Below are 26719 nucleotides of genomic sequence, written 5' to 3'. Positions count from 1 at the left end.
CTTCCCATTACCGTTCTGATGCCATACCGAATTTGAGCACATTTCAAAACATTAGAACAAACTTTTTAATTACGCGAATCTGTATTTCCATTTTTATGCCGTGATCGGATAGTCAATCAATTATAAAATTTGCCTGCTTTGTCGGCATCTTTATTGTAATGTCTTGTTTAATTTGTCTCTCAATCATTGTAGAGGCCTAAAATTGTTATACATGAACGACACGAATTGATTGATTAATTAATTATAAAACAGTCGTTCTGACGGGGTGAAAGAAGCGAAAAGAGAAATTGCAAGAAAGCTTAAAATTTTCTATTTTCTTATCAACTATCAAAATTTGCTTATCTGTTCAAACAGCGACTTAGTTTTTAAATATCTTTTCACAACCATTTCACATGAGACCGGCTGTCAAAAATTGTTATAACAAAAAACACGCCCGGAAGAATTCCGGAAGTGACTCGAAGCGTAAAAACTTTACAAAAAACCGTAACGTAATTGCAGCAAAAGCCATTACCTTTGTATTAAATCATAAACTCACTATCTCTCCCGGTCTGATAAAAAAATTGGTGAAATTAAACCATTGTCACCAAAAAAAAACAAAACGCAGCAAAATTCTATATTACTAAAAACGAATGGTAACGTTAAAAAAAAGTCGGAAATAATTAGATTGGTCAAATTATACTGATTGGGTGAAAAAACTGACAGGGTTATCATTTGCTCTAAAATAATTCTTGATTCTTAAAAAGATCGCGAAAGCAAACGGCAGATAATAATCTTTGACACTAAGTTAAAATTTTCAACAACAAATGCTCAAATTTAACAATCAAAACACCCCTACAATTAGATTTCTTATCACTGCAATTAAGCCAAAAACAACACATATTTCTGTCGTGTTGTATATAAGCTTGACAACATGATTTCAAACTAATTCAGAAAATAGATTAACCACAGAAAAGACTTAAGCAACAGAAAAAAATTCAAAGGCAAAAACTCATTTGAAAACAAAACCAAGGCACGCAGAAAAATATAAAAAAGAGCACTAAAAAATGTTGGCAAACTTTTTCTTTTCAAGCAAACAATCAGTACTGCCTTATGTTGAATGGAATCAATTGCGAACCAAAGAAATGACGAAGACCTAAGAAAAAGCTGAAATCATTCAATTTTTTAACAAGTAAGAAAAATAATTATAAGAGATAAAAATGTAGATGCCAGGATAAAGGTAGAATGATACAAACTGGAATGTGAAGAATATGGAAACGATATAAGGAACATCGTAATAAAAAGTGTAATTTTTGATTTTTGAAACTTAAAAATCAAATTAAAAAATCATGAAAATCGAAATAATTTTATTATTCAGCATTCGAGACATAGAAAAGACAACGAGTCATGCGAGACAAAGAACCATCCTCCTGAACGGAACAACAAAAGAAAAGGCAGAAGTCAAACATACGAAACATTGAAGCATTTTGCAAAACAAAATGTCAAAAACTTTTGAAAATGCATATATGAAAAAAAAACTTAAACTGTTTTTCAAAAACTTAAAGCCAAAAACTGATTGAATTTTAATTGAACCGAATTGAAAGTTTCTCATGTTGTACGAAAAGAGTAATTAAAACAGAAAAAATCAAAGAAAGTAAAAAACTGAAAAAAACTACCAAAATCGCATTAGCATATACACAATTTTATAAAACAAAAATACATCTACATCGAGGCAGAAAGAGGCGTTGAGTATATGAATTATCAAAAGAAAATTGTCATAATAACTGGTTTTGACAAAAAGACGACTGAAAGATCCAAGAAGGAAGAAATGAATAGAAAAAAGCCAGAAATTAACTAAAATTTCATGAAATATGTGCCAATTTTAAATTTGATACGCTCTGTGGAATTTTAGGCTCTTTAAAGCTCTGTGGAATCAATTTCCGAGGTGTACATTTCAAAAAAGCATCGAATAAAAATTATTTTTACAAAAAATAAATTACAAGCAAAAAAAACTGGGCTACTTAGACGAAAAAACGGCTAAAAAACGGTTATGCATATGCGCCATTCAGTCAAAAACTACTTTTAAAAGTCAAAAAGTCATTCACTAAACGCAGCGCATGATCAGAAAACTTTTCTTGCTTAGAAAAATTCAGTTCAGGCGACAATTTTACTCACTTTTGCTTTTAGGTCGAAACAGCGTCTGAACGAATAGTACTTCCGGTAAAAAAAAACCTTAAGAAAACCAATACTCCTCTTCGAGTGTTAAAAAGACAGGCTGTGTTAAGTTTCCTAACATTGCAGTAAGTTTTGAGTGTTGGAACCGTTTTCCCTTGGCAATTCATGAAAGGTATTAAATTCTTGAGATAAATAAAACTGTGTTAAATGTTGAAGCCTCGGACGGAAAGCCATTGGAAATATCACATGAAATACTGTCGGAGAGAAGTGTGAGAGTGGATTGGATAGCACCACCGGCTTTTATGGAAAGTGGAAGTGGAACGGACGGATTCAGCAACAGATATAGAATCCTTCTTAACAATGCACACGTTGATACTGTCATTGCAGACCAACAAGGTTAGAAAAAACTCTTAGCTCCTTCTGAAGATATCAAGAATTGTTCAAATAAGATCGACTGCCCTTCAGATTGAAAAAAATATCTGAATGTAACTCTTTGAAAATTTCACAATAGTGATGCGCGACCCGGGCCGAGGTGTCAACGCTAAAAAACGCAAAATTATGTAAGATTGGCGTTGAATGCGTTGAATTTATGTAAGATCTACGCTTGAGCGTAGATCTTACATAAATTCAACGCATTCAACGCCAATCTTACATAATTTTGAGTTGAATTTTGGCGTAGATCTTACATATTTAGCGTTGAATTTTAGCGTAGATCTTACATATTTAGCGTTGAATTTAGCGTAGATCTTACATATTTAGCGTTGAATTGTAGCGTAGATCTTACATATTTAGCGTTGAATTTAGCGTAGATCTTACATAAATTCAACGCATTCAACGCCAATCTTACATAATTTTGCGTTGAGTTTTGGCGTAGATTTTACATATTTAGCGTTGAATTTTAGCGTATATCATACATATTTAGCGTTGAATTGTAGCGTAGATCTTACATATTTAGCGTTGAATTTAGCGTAGATCTTACATATTTAGCGTTGAATTTAGCGTAGATCTTACATAAATTCAACGTTTTCAACACCAATCCTACATATTTTGCGTAGAATTTTGGCTTAGATCTTACAAATTTAAGGTTGAATTTTTTGAATTCCATTTCAGACCACTTTATGATTTCAAAATTTTTCAAGTTTTTTTTCAAAAAGTCAATTTTTTCACTGTTTCGACGCCGCTACTTCACAGGTGAGAAAAGCGAAGTCAGCAAAAAAACCAATTTTTAGTGCTCTTTTATAGTGCAAAATCCATTTGAGACCATTTTACGATTTCAAAACTTTTCCAAGTTTCTTTTTCGCAAAATCAATTTCACTGTTTCGACCCCTATGCTGCAAAGGTGAGAAACAAGAAGTCAGAGAAAAATCGTTTTTTAGTGCCCTTTTATAGTGCAAAATCCAATCGAGACCATTTTACAATTTCTAATTTTTCAAGTTTTTTTTCAAAAAGTTTATTTTTTAACTGTTTCGACCCTATACTGCACAGGTGAGAAAAATCACTTTTTAGTGCTCTTTTATAGTGCAAAATCCGTTTCAGACCATTTTACGATTTCAAAACTTTTTCAAGTTGTTTTTCGAAAAATTAGTTTTTTCACTCTTTCGAACCCTATACTACAAAGGTGAGTAACAAGAAGTCAGAAAAAAATTTTTTTAGTGCTCTTTTATAGTGCAAACTCCAATTCAGACCATTTGAAGATTTCAAATTTTTCAAGTTTTTTTTCGAAAAATTAATTTTTTTACTGTTTCGACCCCTATACTGCACAATTGAGAAAAACGAAGTCAGCAAAAAATAACCACTTGCTCTCTTACGGTGCAAAAACCATTTCAGACCATTTTAGGATTTCAAATTTTTTTCAAAGCTCAAAAAAAAATTAAATTTTTCTCAGTACTTCTCACATGATAAATGCGTTGAATACGTTGAAATTATGTAAGATCTCGGCTAAATTCAACGAAAAATATGTAATATCTAGGCTAAATTCAACGAAAAATATGCAAGTTCTACGCTAAATTCAATGCAAAATATGTGAGGTCTACGCTAAAATGAACGGAAAATATGTAAGATCTACGCTAAATTCAACGCAAAATATGTAAGATCTACGCTTTATAAGTATTGCGGCTCTTAAGGAAACCAAGGTACGATGGCGCAATGGTAGAAGAGGCGACAAGTAAACAGGAGGTCAGTGGTTCGAGTCCCATACCCAGAATTCTACGCGTTGATTGTTTGTAAGATCAACGCTAAATTCAACGCAGAAATATGTAAGATCTACGCTAAATTCAACACTAAATATGTAAGATCTACGCTAAATTCAACGCAAAATTATGTAAGAAAATTGTGGTGAATTTTCCGACTTGTCAACGCTAGTTGCCGCTGATCTTACATAATTTTGGCCAAATTCCTCGGCCCGGGGAATTTAATTCTTGCAAGAATCTGCTTACAAGCTGAATCAAAGCTTGCATCAGTTTTACAAGAATCATGCAACATAAAAACCTTGGATAATTGTGAGTCAAGGTTCATTGGTACAAAAAGCAACAAGCTAAGGCTGTTTATGCTCATTAAACTCAAAAACATAGAAAAAAGTTACTCTTGATATTTAAGTTTTTCTCTCGCAATAAAAATGTTTCAAAAATATTTGCTTTGAGGATAAAAAAAGATTACAAATCAAGCTAAAATTTTTTAGACTTTATTCTCATTGAATTTATAGTGAGGTCTTGAAAGTAGGGTACAAACACATGCAGTCAGTCACGTGCACGATTGCTTCCAATGTAACTGCAATTTCTTCAATGCATCCATCACTGAGGCTGGTTGTTTATCAAACAATCTATTGTGCAATAATACAAGGATACCTTCCAATGCCGTTAACTGTAAAAGGATAAGATTACATATATGCTTATCAACATATAGTCAATCATTTTGTCACAGCGACAGAACCTTGTTTTCACAGTTGTTCTGACTAAAGATTAGATTAGTACTTAGAATCGTGAACCAAAATTCTTCAAGCGTATATATAACGGTCCGCATGAGACTTTTCTAAAAACTCGATATGTGCATTATGGCCAACATTTCGTTATGAAAAAAATTTTTTAGGTCTTTTTTTAGTAATCTGTGTAAATTAATTTTTATAGAACTCACGTGCGTTGTTGCTCCGCTGGATATTTGCGACACAAACAATGTGACTATCGAGGCTGTTACAAGTGTAGACTCTGTTCACTTCACAGCCAGCATAATTGTCAATGATTGTGAGTAGAGTTAAAGATAACTGCAATAACTCAACTAACAGATGGTTAAACTACTTTGTTTTCAATTTGTTGCTTGAAGCAAAGTTTTATGGCTTTAAGTTATGATCGGACATTTTTATTGCTAATGATTTAATAAAAATATAGTGTTAAAAATGATTCTCATCCTATACGTCTTTCTCGAGCTCTATTCGTAGTCAGTCCCAGAATATTTTGAAACGCCGTCAGCCTTTGAAACGCTATTATTTTAAACGCTATTTTTTACAACTCGAAGAAGAGTATTTATACTCTATTGTTTATTTAATCAAAAGCAGGACTGTCCATGTCTTGAACTTCTTGAACTTCATTTTGTTTTCGAAATTTGATTTATGTTTAAGAATGTTGACTTCTTTTTTTGAACCTCTCACTTTAACAGTAGTTTCACTATTGAACTGTACTATTTAGGAGCTCTTGGTAATATTATGGGTCAATCAAAGATCATTTTTCCACCTATATCATTCATTTCTGTTTGGTCTCCTAGGCTCACTGATCAGGAATAAGTGAAGCCATTCAATGAATTGCTTTCATATCAAAAATAAAAGCTCTGACAATACTTCTTTTCAAAAAATCTCTCTGAAATTTTGTTCTGCCTTTTTTGAATTTTATGTGTAGTTCACGAATGCGCTTTCATCCCACAATGTTGTTCATAGCTGATTTTGTTGTCTCGCTGGTGTGTTTCAGTTAAATCATGACGTTTTGAGTCACCCATAACGGCTTCGACATGATCTTTTCCAAAAAACTGTTTGTGAAATTTCCAAGCGCTATCAGTTTGATTAACTTGTTTACCATTATATCTATCATTATAATGAGAGGAATTATATATTTTCTGATTAAGCATAACTGTTGTTCCAAAATGTCACTCACTAGATTTTTTTGGGCGGGAACAATTTTATAGTTTTGAAACTGCTTGTTGTTCTAATTAGCTTGACAATTCTTGTTCTTTGTTTTTGACAGGTCTTAATGGCCTTCAAGTGCGAACAGAACAAACTTCATTTGATTTCATTGTTTCTGCTTTTTTTGCTGCGTGGCCTTTCTTTTGTTTTCGTAAAACTTCTATTATAGTTTCTTTTAAATTATGATGTTGTGATGTACAATTTTAATTTAATTAAATTTTTAATTAGTGTTCGTTGTTTGTTATTTTTTATTGTCCTTTCTAGTAGTCCTATTTTCAACGACGTTCATGGGCCCTCTAGGGTGGCAATATTGTATTCGGTTCTTCTTTTTTTTACCCCTATTCATTTAACCCCCTATCATTTATCCCCGATTTATTCACCCCTTCATCATTTAACCCCTCTATCATTTCACCCCTCTACCATTTCATCCCGCCAATTAACAGTTGACATTAAAGGCATGTTTTGTCCTAAATAAGTTGATAAATTACTCCCACGTTCGGTTGTGATAGTTTCATATCAAGTCCCAACGGGCCGCTGAGGCATGGCCATAGCCCGCGAGGCATGGCCAAATGATTATATTGCTAATTCAATTTTCCTTATTTTATATAAAGATTAAAATCGGGGGTGAAATGATAGAGGAGTTAAAAGATAGAGGGGTTAAATGATACAGGGGTGAATAAATCGGGGTTAAATGATAGGGGGTTAAACGAATGGGGGGCGAAAAATTGGGACACCCTTTTAACTGTCAAAACGACGGGATTAACAAACCAACAAACCCCTATTATTTATTTATATAGCAATAGGTTATCAGAGTTCATTAGAGCGTTTCGTAGCTGAAGTTATTGTGAAGATTAATAGTCTTCATTAGCAACTTAAAAAGTGCAGACATTAATTTACAATGTTTACCAATTAAATATGAGTGGGTAATTACGGTTTCGTGGCAAATCAGCTTTGAAGCTTTGATCAAAGTTTACTAATGAATGTTGGTAAACACACTTCTACTAATTTGATTAAGGAAATTGCAAAGGGGCGTTCAGACAAAAAAGTTATGTTTCAGGGAGTGATCACGAGTCAATTTCTTCAGTGTTATGTACGTACGCTTCTTTTTGACAGAAAATTGGTCGACCTAAAGATTTTTTCTACGCGTATAGACGAATGAAATTTTACTGTATTTCAGCACAGTTCCCTACCACAGCGGGTAAAAAATTTCTATCAGTTTTCATGATTTCCAAAACTGCTAGGGTTGCTTAACACAAACTAACTAATATGGTTGATTTAAATTATAAAAATATACCCGAGTAATATTTCGTTTTACCAGAAGTTCATTCATACATAGACTTAATAGTTCTACTTAATATTTCCTCAAACCTTTTAAAAAACAGAACGGTTATGTAAGAATCTAACTTGATGCTCTTAGATCACTATTTGAGTTCAGAAATTAGTCAGAACTTTTATTTGTTATTTTATGAACAGAACTCTGCTAAGAAAATTAGAGGCAAAGAAAAACACAGAGCTTGAAGATTTGGTCGAAGTAAAGGTTTTCTTCGTTTCAAAAATTGTGCTAAGTGCGTCAGTTGTTACAGTTTTTGAAATCAAAAACAGCAGAACGTTGCCCTAAACAAGAAAAGATCTGACAACCGTGCTATTTAAATAGGCAACAAATCAGAGAGTTTTTCTAACCTGATACTTTGTTTAAATTAATTATATCAAATATAAACAGTATTAAAAATTGCAACACTTTTTTTAATGAGGATTGAAGGGTAATCAGTAAAAATCCGGCCAGATATTGATCCCACCGAGCAGGACTTTTATTGCAAACTCCTGTAAACTTTAGTATCAAAAATGCTAACGAGTAGGGAATATCTAATCAATTTCTCCTAGAATTTTATATGCTAACTATATAGACGTTTTCTGAAAGAACTTATACACACTCATACATTTTTTCTCAAACTAGTTATTGCAAGTTAGTATATTTTGTTGAAAACTTAAAAAAATTTCAGGGATCGATGTAATTAGCTGCATGATAGGTTGGTAGAAGATGATAAAGCTGCAAGGAAAAAGTGTAGTAACATTTTTTTTCTAGATTGCCTGTACTTTGTCCCCCTGGGTTACTGAAACAACTGCATGGAAAAATATATTCAGCATAATTCCCGCTGACAATGACTGCTCTCGAGACAATTGGAACTTCCTAGTCGATACAAGTTGAATATTTTACTTGAACTCAAAAGCAATTTTTGTTTAATACCAAAAAAAGAAAAGTTTATAAACCAAAAAATTGTATACTATCAGAAAACTTATATTTTGGCAACTTAGATAATATTTATATGCTTCAAAAATGACATTCTGTGTGCTCACATTTGTTTGATTTTTTTCAACTACCTTTGCAGAATAACTTAAGTTTGGCTGAAGTCCTTGACTTCATCAAAAACATATCGACGACAGACTGTGCATACAGAAAATACACCTAATATGCAAGTCTTTAGATTAAAATTGGTTTTCTTTCTTATATGAAAGGTGCTTGCTGGGCGCTGAAATGCAATGCTCTGACTCTAAATTCCGAGCTAGAAACTCAATAAAATTTAAAACAAAGCTCTATGTTCATTTTGAAGATTAAAAAGCTTGCTCATCTTGCTTATTACCACTGTTTAAGATGTTTAATCTTTTTCATTTAGTTTCCAAATGCTTCTTTTTGCATTACTGTTCCAACCTCCAATAAAATTGGGGGCTAGAAACTTTTGATGGAAGTAACGGTTTTTGCATAAGCCGATCTTATGCGATCAAAAGCTTTTGCAAAAATGGTATACCTGGAAAGCTCTTGAAAATTTAATCAATGGTTGACATAAAAATCAGTTGTTCGAAAAAAAACTTATTTTCACATTTTGTACGCTTTTGTACATTTTTTGAGTTGTTTATAATTATTCTGTTTACTAGGTTTTTTTAAATGCTGTTCTAAAAATAACTAATTGAAACAATTTTGGCTTCTGTTGCTCGTTTTCAGCTTAAAAAAATGAATCGTTTTGTGTGCTTTATTTCAAAAACTGTGTTCTCATTTTTTTTTACTTTTGTTTTCAAAGATAGGTAAAAGTAGAATGGTGGTTTCAGTGAAAACCTATGTAGTGAAAGCACCAAGATTACAGTAGTGGTACATCGCAAGATTACAGTAGTGGTACATTTTTCAACCTTCTTTTAAAATTGAATGAAAAAGCAGTATGCAAACAATATTTTCTTATTTGACAAAATCTTTCTTTTTTCGCGTGGGACTAATTTATATCCGGTTTTTCCGCTAATTTATCTTGATCTCGATTCTTTTTTTTTATCGTTTTTGGGAGTTTTTCCAATGTTGTAAAGTTGAAATTCCACAACTCAAAGCGTGGCGAATGGTTTATATGTTCTACATACAATTTGTTTCATGCAATTCATGAAAATTATAGTTTTTCCCGAATTAGATTATTTTTTTTTGTTTTTCGTCTCTATGTATGACCCATAACTGCACTCACCGGTTGTCCACTTGCACACACTCGACATGGTTGAAGCTATTTAATCGTTTTAATTCTGATCTAATTTTTTTACTCAACTTTGACACTATTTTTTTCATAAAAATTAACTCTCTTAATGGACATGTTTGACATATAAAATTATTGATTTTAATTTGCATCTCGTGTTTTTCACCTACCTTGAGATTATTTGTTTTACGAATTATCTGTTTTTTTTGGCTTTGCTCCCTTTTCTCATTCTTTTTCTTTTCCTATTACTTAATTTTATAGGTAAAAGATCGTGTGTGCTCTCACGAGACAAATTTAACGCAAAATGTTTAATTTATATCTACTGTTTCTAATATTTGGAACTCTTTTCCTTAAAATATTTTGATAATTATTTAGTTTTGCCAAATTTTAGTCACTTCTTTTCATGTTTTGGTTCTTCCTCTGATTAAAATAAGTCAAACTGACACTTTAAAAATACCTTATATAAGTTGTTTTGATAATTTTGAATCATATATAACGTTTTAACGACGTTTTTTCGATAAATCTATGTGATTTTTAGGGTGTCGCCCTTTTTTGTGTTAGTTGTGTGGTGGTTTTCATCATTTTCGAGATTTTCTTGTTTTAAAGAATGAGGTTTTCAGCAATCATGGGGAACTGTAATTTATTTGATTTCTGAGTTTTTTCTCTGTTTTAGCTGTTAATTATACCCTTCTCTTAAAATCAGTTCAAAATAATTTCAGATTTCAAATTGTATTTATTCGTTTATCATTTCAAACCCAATACCTTTCCATAAAGTTCAATTAACTCCTCGTCATCAGTCTTCACAAAAATGAGCTGTTTTCCTTTAAACTTCAGTTTCTTAATGAGTAATTTCTGTTTATCTTTTTTATCTTTCACAGAATTTTTTGCGTATCAGGAATTCTTTTTTGCGATTGCAATGCTGATCTTGTTAGACTGCAAATTTTTGAAGCTCTCGCAACTAATTTCAGCCAACCTGCTATCTTTGTTATTGCTATAAAATTGACAACATGAAATTGTTATCATAAGCCCCCTGCAAGAAAAGACGGATCAATTCTGTCTCGGGCGCCCCAGTTCATTGTGCTTATATCTTTCTTTACGCCCAACTTGCGCAGGTGATATTTATTTACATAGTAACGTGCTATATAAAACATATAAATTGTAACTGGGTGCTTAAAAAACATAGTGAGGGGGGGGGTAAAACAGAATTGATGAGAAAAAAATTTAAATTTTTTGAGCAGGTTGCAATAAATAAATTAGACAAAATGCAAAAGATTCTTACAACTTTCTTGTCTTTTTATTGTCAAGTAAAACGTGAAATTTGTGTGTATTAAACGTACTACAAGTTCAGCTTCAGAAGGTACTAAAAAACTGTTTTTATTAGTAAAAAGCGCAGAAAGAAATGCCAGGCATTGCTTCTTCTGATGAAAAAACGATATCTGAAGTTTTTTTGGGGACAGTTTCAGCTATTTATTATCAATTGCGCCAAAAATTTTAATTAATTTAAAAAAAAATTGACGCTTTTGGAAACTGTATACCAACTCAAAACTGTTTTGAAACTGTTTTAAATTATTTTTCAGAAAAATAGCTTCAGAAATTGGTTTTGTTGACTGCGAAAAACTTGATAAATAATTGTAATAATTTGAGGCTGAAGTTTTGGCAAATAGTTTAGTGTCTTCATTTTCATGAATATTGATAAGTGAAACAGTTAAAAACTATTTTTTATCGACATTATCTTTATCTCAATTTTTTCCTTTTGTAAAGAGAAGATGGCTTGTGATATAATTCTTCCCAACTGTCAATTAGAAGCAGAGTATGAATTATTTGAATTCTTTTATCGGCGATTTTTGATAACATGACACCACAGTTATTCAGGAAGAAGAAGACCATCAAACTAGTAACATTGATTATCCTTTGAAGTGTTAGAAGATTATGTTGGAACACAACTTATCGACTCTCTTTTCTTATTTACTTTCAAAGGCCCCCTGCAAGAAAAGACTGATCTATTCTGTTCGGGCACCCAGCTTAGTGTGCTTTTATTTTTTTTCTTTTACGCCCAACAGGCACAACTCTTATACAACAACTAATAAATAGTAACTGGGGCGTAAGAAAACATTGGGGCGCGGGGTAAAACGGAAGATATCCAAAAGGATTTTAAAAACTTTTGTTAACCGGTTGCAGTAAATAAATTAGACAATAGTTCAAAAGATTCTTGAAACAAAGAAATCTCCATTTTTTCCGAACATCATAATAAAATATCAAAGTTGGTAAAAGCAGTTTTGTTTTTCTAAGTGTGTTTGGGTTTGAAGATGAGACAATTTTAGACAATTTTAGAAAAGAGACAATTTTAACTGTATAGTATCAATTGAACCAAAAACTTTATTTAATGTTAACAGATTTTGACTGTTTGGCAAACTGTTTACCAACTCAAAAATGTTTTGAAATTGTTTTAAAATTTTATTCAAAAAATTAGCTTCTGAAAGTGTGTTGTATACTGTGAGAGGCTCGATAAAAAATTGTAATAATTGTAGGCTTACATTTTTGCACATAATTTATTGTTTTATTTTTCATGAAAATTAACAACTAAAATAATTAATAACTTTTATTTATCAACGTTATATTTATTTCTTTTCTTTCGTTTTGTAAAGTGATGATGTCTTGTAATAGAAATACTCACCAAATACAAAGAGAAGCAGAGCAAGAATCATTTGAAAACTGTTATCAGCAATTGTCGAAAACAGGTCAACACAATTATTCAGGAAACAAGAAGACCGTCATATAAGTGTACAACTACCCGATTAAAATCCAGTAACATTTAGTAACATTTTAGTAATAATTTAGTAACATTGGTTATCTTCTGAAGCGTTATAACATTATGTTTGAACTGAGATTATTGACTCTTCTTAATTATATACTTTCAAAAGACTCTTTTACTTCACATCGTTGATGAGTTTTGTTTTGTTTTGTTTCAATGTAAATATTAGAGAATTGTTTTCTGGGTTTAGATAAGTGTGGATTTTGTGCGGAAGAAGAGCTGATTTTTCTGTGCAACTGTCGCTTCAAAGAAAATCTATATCGTGAAAGCACCAAAATACATTAGTTGTGCAGTGCCAAATTTTTCAACCTTTTGTTAAGGTTCGACAAAAAAGCACTTTGCAAACATATTTTTTGTGTTTGACAGAAACTTTTTTTTCTTGAAGCTAATTTACTTCCGGTTTTCCGCTACTTTATCTACATTCTTGGTTCTTTTTCTATCGATCTTGGGAGTTGTTCCAACGTTGCATAGTTGCAATTTAGCTCCGCAAAGCGCGACAAACTCGTGAAATTCAGGAAAATGATCGTTTCCCCGACTTAACAGTTTTTTTTGTAGTTTTTTGTCTCTAAGTATGGCCCATACTGGTTGTCCTGTGTTTGAAGCTATCTAAACGTTTTTAATCTGATTTAATTTTTTTTCACACAATTTTTTGTCTCAACTTTGAGATTACCTTTTTTTCACATAAATTTACTCTTTGATTGAATATAATTCATTTTTGACATACAAAATTATTGATTAATTTGCATCTATGTTTTTTACTTACCTTGAGACCATTTCTTTAAAAAAAATGTATCTCATTTTTCTGATTTTGCTCATTTTGTCATTATTTTTTTTCCTGTCACTCAATTTTATTAGTAAAAGGTCTTGTTTACCCTCACGAGACGAAAAAAAAGCAAAATTTTTTATCTCTCGTTTCCAAGGGTCGGAACTGTTTTCTTCAAAATAAATTGATAAACATTTGGTTTTGCCAAATTTTAGTCGCTTCTTTTCATGTCTTGTTTCTTCCTCTGATTACAATAAGTCACACTGGCACTTTAAAAAAACCTTATATAGGTTGCTTTGATAATGTTGACTCTTATAAAACGTTTTAACGACGTTTTATGGATAAATCTATGTAACTTTTAGGGTGTTGTTCTTTTTTGTGGTAGTTTGGTGGTTGTTCTCATTATTTCGGAGATTTTTTTTGTTTTATGGAATGAGGTTTTCAGTATTCATGGTGAGCTGTAATCTATTAGGTTTCTTTGATTCTATTCTCTCTTTTTCTCTCTTTCTCTCTGTGTGTTTTAACAGTTAATTGTACCCCTCTCGTGATATCAGATCAAAAAGATTTCTTGGTTCAATTTGTGGTTTATTACTTCAAGCCCAACAACTTTGCAAAAAATTTAATTCTCTGATCATTTTTAGTCTTGAGCTGTTTTTCTTTAATTTTCAACTTACTTAAAGAGTATTTATTGTCATTTTTTTTATCTTTCACTTATTTTTTTTGCGTATGAGGAAATCTTCATTTTCAATTGCAGTGTTGGTGTTGTTAGACTAAAGCTCTCGCAAATACTTTCAGCCTATATGCTATCAATTTTTTTGCTTTAAAATTGACAATAAAAAATTGTTATTATAAGCCCAGTGCAGGAAAAGACGGATCTTTTCTGTTTCGCCCCCCCCCCCAGTTTAGTGTGCTTTTATCTTTTTCTTTACGGCCAACAGGCGTACATGCTACATAACAACTAATAACATGTAACTGGGGGCGTAAAAATAACTGGAGGGGGCAAAACGGAATAGATCCAGAAAAACTTTAAATTTTTTTTTGCAGGTTGCAATAAATAAATTAGATAAAAGTGCAAAAGATGCTTAAAACAAAAAAATCTCCATTTGTATTCTAAAAATTATAATCAAATATCAAAGTTAGTGATAGCATACTTGTTAATGCACGTGTTTTGGGTTTCAAAATGGGGACTCGTGCAAAAAACGCGAAACTTTTTTGGGGATCTACTCTGTTTTGCCCCCCCAAAGTTTTTTGCGCTCCCAGTTACAACTTATATGTTGCTATGTAGCACGTTAGTATGTAAGAAAATAGCACGTGCTCCTGGGGGGGGGGTAAGAAATGTAAGCTCACTAAGGGAGGCAAAGCAGAATAGATCCTTTTTTTGTACTACAAGGTACTACAAGGACAACTTCAAAGGTACTAAGATTTTTTTTCAAGTAAAAAGTGTAGAAAAAATGCCATGCAGTGCTTCTTTTATTGAAATAAGATTACCTGAAATTTTTTTGGGGACGATTTCAGCTATTTATTATCAATTGCGCCGAAAAATTCAATTAATTAAAAAAGTCGACGCTTTTGCAAACTGTTTAACACTTCAAAACTATTTTGAAATTGTTTTGAAACATTATTTCAAAAAGCGGCTTCTGAATGGTGATTGTCTACTGGAAAAAGCTCGATAATTGATTGCAATATTTTGAGGCGGAAGCTTTTGCACAAAATTTATTGTTTTAATTTTTATATGATCTTAAATAATTAATAACTATTGCTTATCAACATTATCTTTATTTCATTTCTTTCATTTTGTATACAGAGGATGTCTTATTCACAAATGACAATTAGAAGCAGAGCATGAATTATTGGAAAGCTGTTGCCAGTAATTTTCGAAAACAGGCCACCACACTCATTCAGGAAACTAGTATACAGCTACCCCATGAAATTCTAGTAACATTTTAGTACCATTGATTATCTTCTTAAGGGTTGTGACAATATGTTAGAACTCACATTATCGATTCTCCTTTTTATATACTTTCCAAAGACTCTTTTACCTCACATCGTTGATAAGTTTTTTTGTTCTGTTTCAATGTAAATGCTGTAGAAATGTTCTTCTGGTTTTAGAGAAGTGTGGATTTTGTGCGGATGAGGAGCTGACCACTCTGTGCAAATTCCCACGAAGAATGTACTACTATTGGGACGAGAGTCAGTACTGTTGGGAGGAGGAACATAATGAACAAGCTCTGTGCAGAGATGTCAACAACAAGATTCAGAACTGCAACAGACACATGCATCACTGCTGTGAGATTTATTCTAGTTTTTGGAACCCCCTCACTTTCCTAATTTAGTGAAGATAGAGCGTATACCACCTCCCCCTCCCCCCACCTTCTCACAAACACACATCCTCTTGACCATTTGCCCAAAAGGAATTCTCTAGTAGTAAAAGCCCTACGATGTTTAGCAGCACTGATATATCTTTCAATTCAATTTAGTTCATTTTAGATTATATTCCAGACAACTGCTCAAAATGTGTTTTTTAATGCCTAATTCATGAACTCGCAAGGCTGTTACTAAAAAATAATATGTCATTTTTCTGTTCTTGCGTACAGTTTGAATAATTTGAAGCTTCATCACTCAATTGATATGAAGTTTGGCCGTTTTAAGCTAAATTTGAAAAAAATAACTATTTTAGATGAATCAGAGACCAAATTCGTGAATGTGTCTATGAGTATGTCAGAAGACGGACAGCTTCACCTCAGCTGGGACCAGAACAGACCAGTGTATTCTACATATCTCATACACAGAAATGGACTATTATGGTCAACACAACGAGAAAAAAGTAATTCTTTTTCGAAAAAAGGCTAAATAGCTTCCATACTATGCGCAGTTGAGTGTTTTCAGGCATGCTACAGTTGCACAAATGCTCCGATCAATTAGCAATTTTGTTAGCTTGATATACCCCAGATGCATAAAGCCCAATAAATTACTTAGCAGCTCAAACATTAAATTGTGATTACATTGAAAAAAACAGGAAAACCTTTAAATTGAGAAAAATCGACTACTGCAATCCGTATCTGCTAATCGTGGTTTCACTTAGCTTGTGGCTTCGATGCTATCATTAATAACTCTACAACTAAAAGCTGTATTCTAATTTACAGTCCGCAAAAGACGGAAAGTCATTCAAAGGCTGTTAATGCTACAAATTCTATTGGTTCTAAGTGAGAAAAGCATCCACATCACTTTGAAACTGATCAATGTGAACATGCTATAAAAAATTTAAAAAATGCAGTAATTTTCGCAGCTACTCTGCTGAAACAAAGATTTTCTCTAAAAACATCATCTGCATAATAATTTGGTTGCTAATAACTGCCGTCATTTCCTGAAACAACTACTTTTGCGCTCGTTTTATTCATTGCAACAATAAAAAAAATGTGCTTTGCCTGATATCGTTAATTCGTCTAACTCTATGACTTTAAAAACTTCTTTTGGCTAATTTCATTCTTCGCTCATTTTGCGCAGAGCCTTTTAATCACCAACTTATCAACAAAGCTATCTAATATGAGAAAGTCAATATCGAAAACGAAATAAAAAAGAAATGAGATAAATCCATTATGTCTAATATTGGCCGCCCGATATCTGACTTTTGTTCCAATAAGCATTAGTTGCTGGTTTGAACGTTTTTGGTATTGATTCGTTCCACTGTATATTCTCACAAAGAAACCGAAATGTGCCTAACGATGAGAGATAACATGCCCAAGAATTTTTGTTTTGTTACAAGATCATATTTTTTTGGCTTTGCTTTGATCCGAATCAGGGTTATTAGAATCAATGGCGGCTATTCAACAGCAATTTTCATTGTGTGCTAATAGGTAGGTGGTTGCAGGAATAGTAACATAAAAACATGATAATGAGCAGACGTCTAATAGAAGATGGGATTGTGCTAATCTTGAATTTTGCTTCAATTCTTTCAACCTGTGATGCCGAGGGCCGTTTTGATATGTACAAAAAAAGTTGGTGTTGTTTCAATACAAATATGATTTTTATTGATTCATTAGAGGATGAAGTCAACGTAATCTTTGAGCAAAATCAATCATTGAAAAGAAAAGGAAAACCTTTAAGTTCAGAAAAATCAACTACTGCAATCCATATCTGTTAATCGTTGTTTCACTTAGCTTTTGACTTCGTTGCTATTCAATTATAACTCTACATCAAAAAAAATTTTTCTAATGTGCAGTCAGCAAGTCTACAAAAAGTTTTTTAAAGTCTGTTAATGCTGCAAATTTTAATGATTCCAAGAGAGAATAAACATCCACATCACTTTGAAACTGACCGGCATGTGAATATGCTAAAAAAAATGGAGTATTTTTCTGCGGCTACTCTGCTACCAAAGAGACATTCTCTGAAAATAATATCTGCATATTAATTTGGTTGTTAACAATTGCCGTCATTTCCAAGATTAGCCACTTTTGCGCTTGTTTTTATCACTGCGTCAATATTGGATGCCCGATATCTGTTTTTGTTCCAATAAAATTTAGTTGCTGGTTGAAGTTTAGTGGTATTGATTCGTTTCACTGTGTATTCTCACAAAGAAAAAGAAATGTGCCTAATGATGAGAGATAACATGCCCAGAAATTTGTTTTGTTAAAAGATCATATTTTTTGGCTTGTTGTTTTGATCCGAATCAGAGAAATTAGAATCAATGGCGGCTATTTAGCATTAATTTTCCTTGGATGCTATTAAGTAAGTGATTGCAGGAATAGCAATTTAAAAACAAGGTTATGGGAAGACGTCTAGGAGATGCTTGACTCGTGCTAATCTTGAATTTTGCTTCAACTCTGTCAATCTGTGATGCCGAGAGCTGCATTGATATGTACAAAAGCTGTCGATTTTGTGTCAATATAATTAAAACTTTTATTGATTCATAAGAAGATGGAGTCAATGTAATCTTTGAGCTATATTAATCATAGAAAAAAAACGGAAAACCTTTAAGTTGAGAAAAATCAGCTACTGCAGTCTATGTCTGTTAATCGTCGTTTCACTTAGCTTTGGCTTCGTTGCTATTCAGTAATAACACTACATCAAAAAGTTATTTTCTGACTTACATTCAGCAAGTCTACAGAAAGTCTATTAAAGTCTGTTAATGCTGCAAATTTTATTGATTCCAAGAGAGAATAAACATCCACATCACTTTGAAATTGATCGACATGTAAAAATGCTACAAAAAACAAAATGGAGTAATTTTGGCAGCTACACTGCTAAAAGGAAGACATTCTCTGAATAATTTATCTGCATAATAATTTGGTTGTTAATAACTGCCGTCACTTTTTGGAATGGCTATTTTTGCGTTTTTTTAATCACTGCGTCACTAAACAATTGTGCTTTGCTAGATATCGCTAACTTGTCATTTTCTATGTCCTTAAAAACATCTTTTGGCTAATTTATTCTTCGATAATTTGGCGCATAGTGTTTAATTACCAACATATCAACGAAGCTATCTAAAATGAGTACGTCAATATCGAAAACGAAAAGAAAAAGAATCAAAATAAACCAAGTTATTTAAAATGAGTAAGTCAATATCCAAAACGAAATGAAAAAGAAACAAGATAAACCCATTAAGTCCAATTTTGGATGCCCGATATCTGATTTTTGTTCCAATAAACATTTGTTGCTTGGTTGAACGTTTATTGGTATTGATTCGTTTCACTGTATATTCTCACAAAGAAACAGAAATGTGCCTAACGATGAGAGATAACGCGGCCAGAGTTTTTATTTTCTTAAAATATCATTTTTTGGTCTTTGCTTTGATCCGAATCAGGGTTATTAGAATCAATGGTGGCTATTCAGCAGTAATTTTCCTCGTGTGCAAATAAGTAAGGGTTTCCAGGAATAGTAAAACAAAAACATGATCCTGAGAAGACGTCTAGGAGAAGCTGGAGTCAAGCTAATCTTGAATTTTGCTGTAAATCTGTCAATCTGTAATACCGAGGGCCGTATTGATATGCACAAAAGCGGTCGATCTTGTGGCAATATAATTGAAATTTCTATCGATTCATGAGAGGATGGAGTCAACGTAATCTTTGAGCTACATTAATCATTGGAAAAAAACAAGAAAACCTTTAAATTGAGAAAAATCAGCTACTGCAATCCATGTCTGTTAATTGTCGTTTCACTTCGCTTTTGCTTAGTTGCCATCTAATAATAACACTACATCAAAAAACTGTTTTCTATTTTACAGTTATTCATTCAAAGGATTTTAATGCTACATATTTTATTGATTCCAAGAGAGAATAAACATCCGAATCACTTTGAAACTGATCGGCATGTGAACGTGCTACAAAAAAGTGAAGTAAATTTTAAAGCTACTCTGCTAAAATAGAGACATTTCTCTGAAAAAATACCTGCATAATAATTTGGTTGTTAATAACTGCCGTCAGTTCCTGGAATAGCTACTTTTGCCTTTGCTGTATTCACTGCGACAACAAAAAAATTTGTTCTGCGTGATGTCGTTAATTGGTCATTTTCTAAGTCTTTAAAAACGTCTTCTGGCTAATTTTATTCTTCGCTCCTTTTGCGCATAGATTTTTAATAACCAATTTATCAATGCAGCTATCTAATATGAACAAATCGAAATCAAAAACAATTTAAAATAGAAACGATATAAACCCATTATGTCCAATAATTGATGTCCGATATCTGAATTTTGTTCCAATAAGTATAAGCTGCTAGGTTGGACAATTATTGCTATTGATTTGTTTCACTGTATTTTCTTACAAAGAAACAGAAATATGCCTAACAATGAGAGATAACCTTCCCAAAATTTTTGTTATGTTAAAAGATCATAATCTTTGGCCTTTGCTTTGATCCCAATCAGATATTAGAATCAATGGCGGCCGTTTAGCAGTAATTTTCCCTGTGTGCTAATAAATAAATGATTGCAGGAATAGTAACACAAAAACGTGATAATGAGAAGACGTCTAGGAAAAGCTGGAATTAAGCTTATCTTAAATTTTGCTTCAACTCTCTCAATCTGTGATGCCGAGGGCCGTATTGATATGTACAAAAACGGTCGATCTTGTGTCAATAAAATTAAATTTCATTGATACCTGAGAGGAGGGAGTAGAAGCAATCTTTGAGTTAAATTATTTATTGAAGAAAACAGGAAAACCATTAATTTGAGAAAAATCAACTACTGCAATACATATCTGTTTATCGTCGTTTCACTTAGCTTTTGGCTTTGTTGCTGTCTAATATTAACACTACAATAAAATTTTTTTTTGATTTAGAGTCAGCATGTCTACGGAAAGTCATTCAACGGATGTTTATGCTACAATTTTTAGTGTTTCCAAGATAAAGTAAACATCCACATCAGATGAGAAAAAGTTGAGAAAAATCAGCTACTGCAATCCATGTCTGGTAATTGTCGTTTCACTTCGCTTTTGCTTAGTTGCCATCCAAAAATTACACTACATCAAAAAACAGTTTTCTATTTTACAGTAATTCATTCAAAGGATTTTAATGCTACATATTTTATTAATTCCAAGAGAGAGTAAACAGCCGAATCACTTTGAAATTGATCGGTATGTGAACATGCTACAAAAAAATTGAAGTAATTTTTAAAACTACTCTGCTAAAATAGAGACATTTCTCTGAATATATTATTTGCATAATAATTTGGTTGTTAATAACTGCCGTCAGTTCCTGGAATAGCTAGTTTTGCGCTTGTTTTATTCACTTCGTCTATAAAAAAATATGCTTTGCTTGATATCGTTAATTCGTCAATTTCAATGTCAAAAAAAGCATCTTTTGGCTAATTTCATTCTTCGCTCATTTTTTGCATAGTTTTTTAATCACCAACCTATCAACACAGCTATCTATAATGAGTACGTCAATATTGAAAACGAAATAAAAAAAAACGAGATAAATCCATTATGTACAATATTGGATGCCCGATATCTGACTTTTTTTCCAATAAGTATTAGTTGCTGGTTTGAACGTTTTTGGTATTGATTAGTTCCACTGTATATTCTCACAAAGAAACAGAAATGTGCCTAACGATGAGAGATAACGTGCCCAGATTTTTTTTGTTAAAAGATCATATTTTTTTGGCCTTCGCTTTGATCCGAACCAGGGTTATTAGAATCAATAGCGGCTATTCACCAGTAATTTTCATCGTGTGCTAATAGGTAAGTGGTTGCAGGAATACTAATATAAAAACATGATAATGAGAAGACGTCTAGGAGAAGCTGCAATCATGCTAGTCTAGAATTTTGCTTCAAATCTGTCAATCTGTAGTACCGAGGGCCGTATTGATGTGTACAAAAGCGGTCGATCTTGAGTCAATACAATAAAATTTTTTATTGATTCGTGAGAGGATGGATTTTGATTAAATGTTACAATTTTGAGCGATATAATAGAAGAAAACAAAATTTAAATTGATTCCTTTTGCTTCAGTTTATTGCTGTAATTTTGTGGTAAGCCAACTACTTCCGCAAAATTTCTTGATAAGCATGCACACGTGAGTTGATCTTGCCAGTTATCTTGCAATAATTATTGGTTGCAGCGTTCTCGAAATTTTCAGGATGGCAAAGGTTGATTGGCAAGGTAAAACTACAACATGTCGAACCATCCACAAATTTGAATTCAGTCAGAGAAAAATATTTTCCGTTTGTTGTGCCCAGCTTAGTGGGTGCATATTATTTGCACCCGCCAAAAAGACCTGCCATAGTTGGACGCTATAATGTTTTAATGTTTTTGTTTTTAATGGCACCTGGGGTACAAACGGAAAAAATCCCAAAAATTCAAAATCTCACTGGGAAATCTGTGTCTCATTTTCTCTCAATGGGAAATTTCGAAACCGGACCTGTAGGAAATACGATAAAAATACGGGAAGACAGAGGGAACTTGTCGAGATCTATGAGAAACCTTTCATCGGGGAAGTAAAAATAAAAAAAATTATCGGATTTTTTCTGTTTTACGAACACCCCCACCCCCCGTGTTTTATATGCCCCCCATTTTGAAACTTTGAAACTATGTGTTTTTATATAGCATATTACTATGTAAACAATTAGCACCAGCAGCACAAGTGAGGGAGGGGGGTTTGAAAAAGAATTAATCCAAATAATCATCCCCTGCTGAGGTGCAACTGCTCTTGCTTGAATTGGTTTCAGTAAACGCAAACTGTTGTTCTATTTCCAATGGTTTTGATTCTTTTCTAAAAGTGCAAATCTGATTGTTTTTGTCGATTGAGATTTTCTTATTGTTTAGATCTCACATTCAGTGACTTAAGCGACGGAGAAACAATACAACTTTTTCTGAAAACCCATCGTGGTCAAGTGGATCACAGAACAATATTCGTCAGTTCAGGTTAGTTTCAGACCTCGATACCGAATCTCTTATGTTTGAAAAACGACGATACCGAATCTTTCTGATGTTAAATACCGAACAAAAACAGCGATCCGACAAACAAATAATAGGAAATTTTGGCGTTTTTGGCTAGAAAAAAATGACGATACTGAAGATTTCTGATTTTAAAAAACCCACAATTTCACAACTAGGGCTGAATCTAATTTAGATTGAAATGAGGTTAATTGAAATCGCTAGTAGAAATCAGTCAGAATATTCCATAGCAGAAATTTACGGTAACGCCATTAAAGTTAAGCGAGGGGAGATAATATGTTAATGAAATATTTTCAAAAATTGGTTTATTTTGATCATTTCCACATCCCTGCTAATTGGTTTTAAATGTAAATAAGATTAATTTTTCATTACATGGATTTTTATTAGCAGTGAATTCTAAAACACAGAAATCAAAATTAAGATTTGACATGCACTAAATCATCGCCAAAATTTCACCCAATCTTTTCAACTATTAATACATTTGTCAGGATATATCAAAAACGTTATCACCAAAAACGTTTTTAGAGGTGTTCAAGCAAAACTGAACTTTTTTGTTTAATTTCGAATATTGACAGCTATGATTCGTTATTAAGCACAATATGGCTGCTTCTGATCGATTTCCGTTGTTAATTTGGGATAAAAGTGTAATAATCTTTGCCCAAGTTGTATAAAAAGATAGTTATTTAGACAAACTCTCCGAAAAATAATTTAAAATCAATTCGATTTATAAAGTATGTACTGCCAAAATAAAAGATGTGTTGACAATGTGGGGCATTGAGTAAAAATTGGCAGGTTAATAATAATTTGAATAAAAAATACCGGTTTGTCATAACTGCCATAATTAGCATGAGAAGTTAAAAAATCACTCAAAACTGTGCAGACTAACAACAAGTCACAATAAATTAAAGTATAGTTACCTTAAGCGTGGAACGATTTTCAAAGGGTGTATAGACATACAGAAAAGTCGAAAAATCTTCTAAAATCTCTAAGAAACAGATGATATACAACAAGGCAGGCCAGCAGCGATGAGATTGCAAGACGGGTAACCAATTATTTAACAAAAAGTTAAAGAGCTTGTCAAAAAGTAACGTATATCGGAAGGTCATGCATGTGCAGAAGAAGAGATGAGAACAAAATTACTAACTTTTTTAGTGTGAAAAAACGATGAACGCAGACGGCGTAACAGCAGATATGAAATTGTGAAAATGAACAACATTGAGTTAAATGAATTTCGGAATAATTCGCATTTAATATTTATTTCAATAAGAAACCTTAAATCCAATAAATTGGCTTTCTCAGTAAAGAACAAGCATATGACACACAAAAATGAGCTCTTCCAGATTATACAAATAATAAACTAAAAATGTGTAAAATAAAAAACTGAGAACGTATCTGTTAAATAGGGAAATCACCCAGCCGCGCACATGAAGTGCCACTAAGAAACAAGATAACCACACAGAACAAAGAAAAATTTTCAGTAAAAAAGACAAGCATTGGTTTTCCGCATTCAAAGACCTTATGTTGAAAAAGGTGGGCAAAAAGATCTAACCAAGTTTTTAGAAATAGTGATTGCAATCAAAAGTACAGCGCCAAACATGTAAAGCATGCAGAAAAATGTACAGAAGCGATCGCTGGCAAAAATGTCCTCCACTAGCCAAAAAAAGCATTAAATACTGCCTCCAGAAACACTATGCTAGGGTCTGCAAAGCACAACCGCAAACCAAAGAGGACAGCAACATACGGAAGAATCCAGACAAAAAACACACCCAGATGGATAGAAAATCCGCGGTTGGGAGCAATAACGAGAGATCTGCAACACGATAGCGCTAAATTTGTTCACATCACTATCGGATACGACATAGATCGTGAGAGTTATGAAGACTCGCTAATTTTGATGAAAGAATTAAAATACGTGTTGGTCCAAAATTCTGGAAGCGCAATGAAACTGGTGCTAGAAGATGTCATCAAAGCAGTAGCTAGAAACTCCTGACACCGAGTGTACATAGGAAGGCAATTTTGAAAAGCCTAAAACCATACACAAAGGAGCCGGTGATGATTTACGGTTGCTTAATTGCATGATTCAGACTCAATGTTGAAAGGTTGCTATCGTGATAGGACGAACCAATCAATTCAACCATATGTCAAATGTTTATACAGAGCAACAGATAAAAATGAACATCAGATGCAAAAGATTGCCGAATGCTTAGACAACGTTGCGAAGGAGCTGTTCTTCAACAAGCGACACATCAAAGAATGCATTTGCAACATCGTAAATGCGATTTGTAGAAGCATTTTCTATCAGGATTGTTTGCGCTGACAGATATGCCATAAAAAATATGTTTGGGTCTCAAAAAGCCTCAGATATATTGTTTTCTAACGTTCCCATACACCTTCTTTTCTGGACAATTATCTGATAATCTCTCGGGGATCAAAAGAGGAATGCAACAAACTATAAGAAAATTATCTAGAATTACTTGACAGAAAACAGTTTTCAATTTTTATTAAAAAAATGGAAAATTTTATATCCACAAAAAACGAATGGTTGCGATGTAAGATAACTAGAAACGCATCACATCACAATGACAGCTTTGAAGGAGAAAACCGATGCTTTCATCAAATTAAAACCATCAACTTCCTTGAAAATTCCTTAGCCATTTTCGGGAGTTGTTACTACTGGCCTAAAACTTGTCAGCAACCTGGCAAAATGATACAACTCATTTTGAGACATTCTTTAAAAGTGCTCGAAATTCGAGTGGGAAAGGCTTTCAATAGATAAACAATGATGAGGCGGAAAATAAAACTATGAGCACAATTTTTGACAATGGGAAGAAAAGTCGAATGGAATGTGCTCGGTCACGACAAGGGTTAAGCGCGGTCAGGGGACAGCGACTTGATGACTGTGGGAGGCAACAGATTCTACACTTTTGCACAGAATACAAAATTACGGTCAAACATTGTAAAGAGTTTTTAGAGAAAACTTCCAAATGCTGACCGATAGAAATAGCACAGTTTGTAACAAGAAACTTTAAACAGACACAACAAATTGTAACAAGAGAGACAAAACGCACCAAAGCAGGTTAATAAGATGTCTCGGCAGACTATCATCGTTTAGTTTTGAATTTGTCCAGATCCTAAGAAAAGACGTAAGCTCTGTCGACTACACATCATCAGGCCCAGTAATATGTTCATTGCCGCCAAATATTGAATAGAATCGTTGAAGCGTTGAAATTCTGAAGCTCTGAAATGGGAGATTGAACATTCAAACTGACCAAATTTTAAGCAAATACTTTGGATATAAGAAGAGCAATGTATTAATACAAGTACAAAGTAAGAATCAAACAGATTGGTCAACTCAAGCATATAGAGACAGAACCATTGGGTCCACTTGCTTTATAAAGCACCAAATAAATAATAACAAACCGACTAACTACCAGAACTTCTCAGACATTGCGTAATAAAAAAACAGTGAACAATGAACACGCAATAATAGCTTGACTCTGTACATTTACAACAGATGAAGTAGTTGTTATCCAAATTATTCTTTAAATAAAAACCATGCAACAATTATTTGAAAAATTTCAAGATCAGACTAAGAAATTTGTTGTCTAGTATCGAACCATAAGCGCAATTGGTACCCAGAAAATTCCTCCCTTAACAGAATCAGACAGACCAGTTTTTTTTTAAAAATAGAATGACGTATAGGTGATTTAAAGTTTTCTTTTCACAGCTGCAGGATCAGGTTACATGATCATCAAGCAAAAATGAGTAATTTTTAAATTTTGTATTTAAAAATTACTCAATTTTTTAATTAATTATTATCGATGTATGTTTAGGCGAGTCCGGAAATCAAATGGCTGTTCTTGCCTCTCCCAATGCGGACTCGGTCGAGATCACATGGACACCTTTTAGCCCAAATTTAGCCGCAATTATTTCAAAAATCACAC

At 32.9% G+C, this 26719-nt stretch overlaps 1 protein-coding gene across 1 annotated transcript in view; it reads left to right on the top strand.

Annotated features, from left to right (window-relative positions):
• Positions 1–26719, top strand: part of LOC142338165 (uncharacterized) — a 79564-nt gene that overhangs the window by 34064 nt on the left and 18781 nt on the right. The window contains exons 6-13 of the mRNA XM_075387802.1: positions 2368–2547; positions 5274–5387; positions 7374–7406; positions 7494–7514; positions 15504–15680; positions 16072–16218; positions 22644–22742; positions 26609–26697. Of these exons, the coding sequence (XP_075243917.1) occupies positions 2368–2547; positions 5274–5387; positions 7374–7406; positions 7494–7514; positions 15504–15680; positions 16072–16218; positions 22644–22742; positions 26609–26697 (860 nt within the window). The remainder of the gene's footprint in view (positions 1–2367; positions 2548–5273; positions 5388–7373; positions 7407–7493; positions 7515–15503; positions 15681–16071; positions 16219–22643; positions 22743–26608; positions 26698–26719) is intronic.

The sequence above is a fragment of the Convolutriloba macropyga genome, chromosome 4, assembly GCF_964194025.1.
Source record: "Convolutriloba macropyga chromosome 4, txConMacr16.3, whole genome shotgun sequence".
Lineage (NCBI taxonomy): Eukaryota > Metazoa > Xenacoelomorpha > Acoela > Convolutidae > Convolutriloba > Convolutriloba macropyga.
The sequence above is the reverse complement of the archived record's forward strand: the minus strand, read 5'-3'. Positions and strand labels throughout refer to the sequence as shown.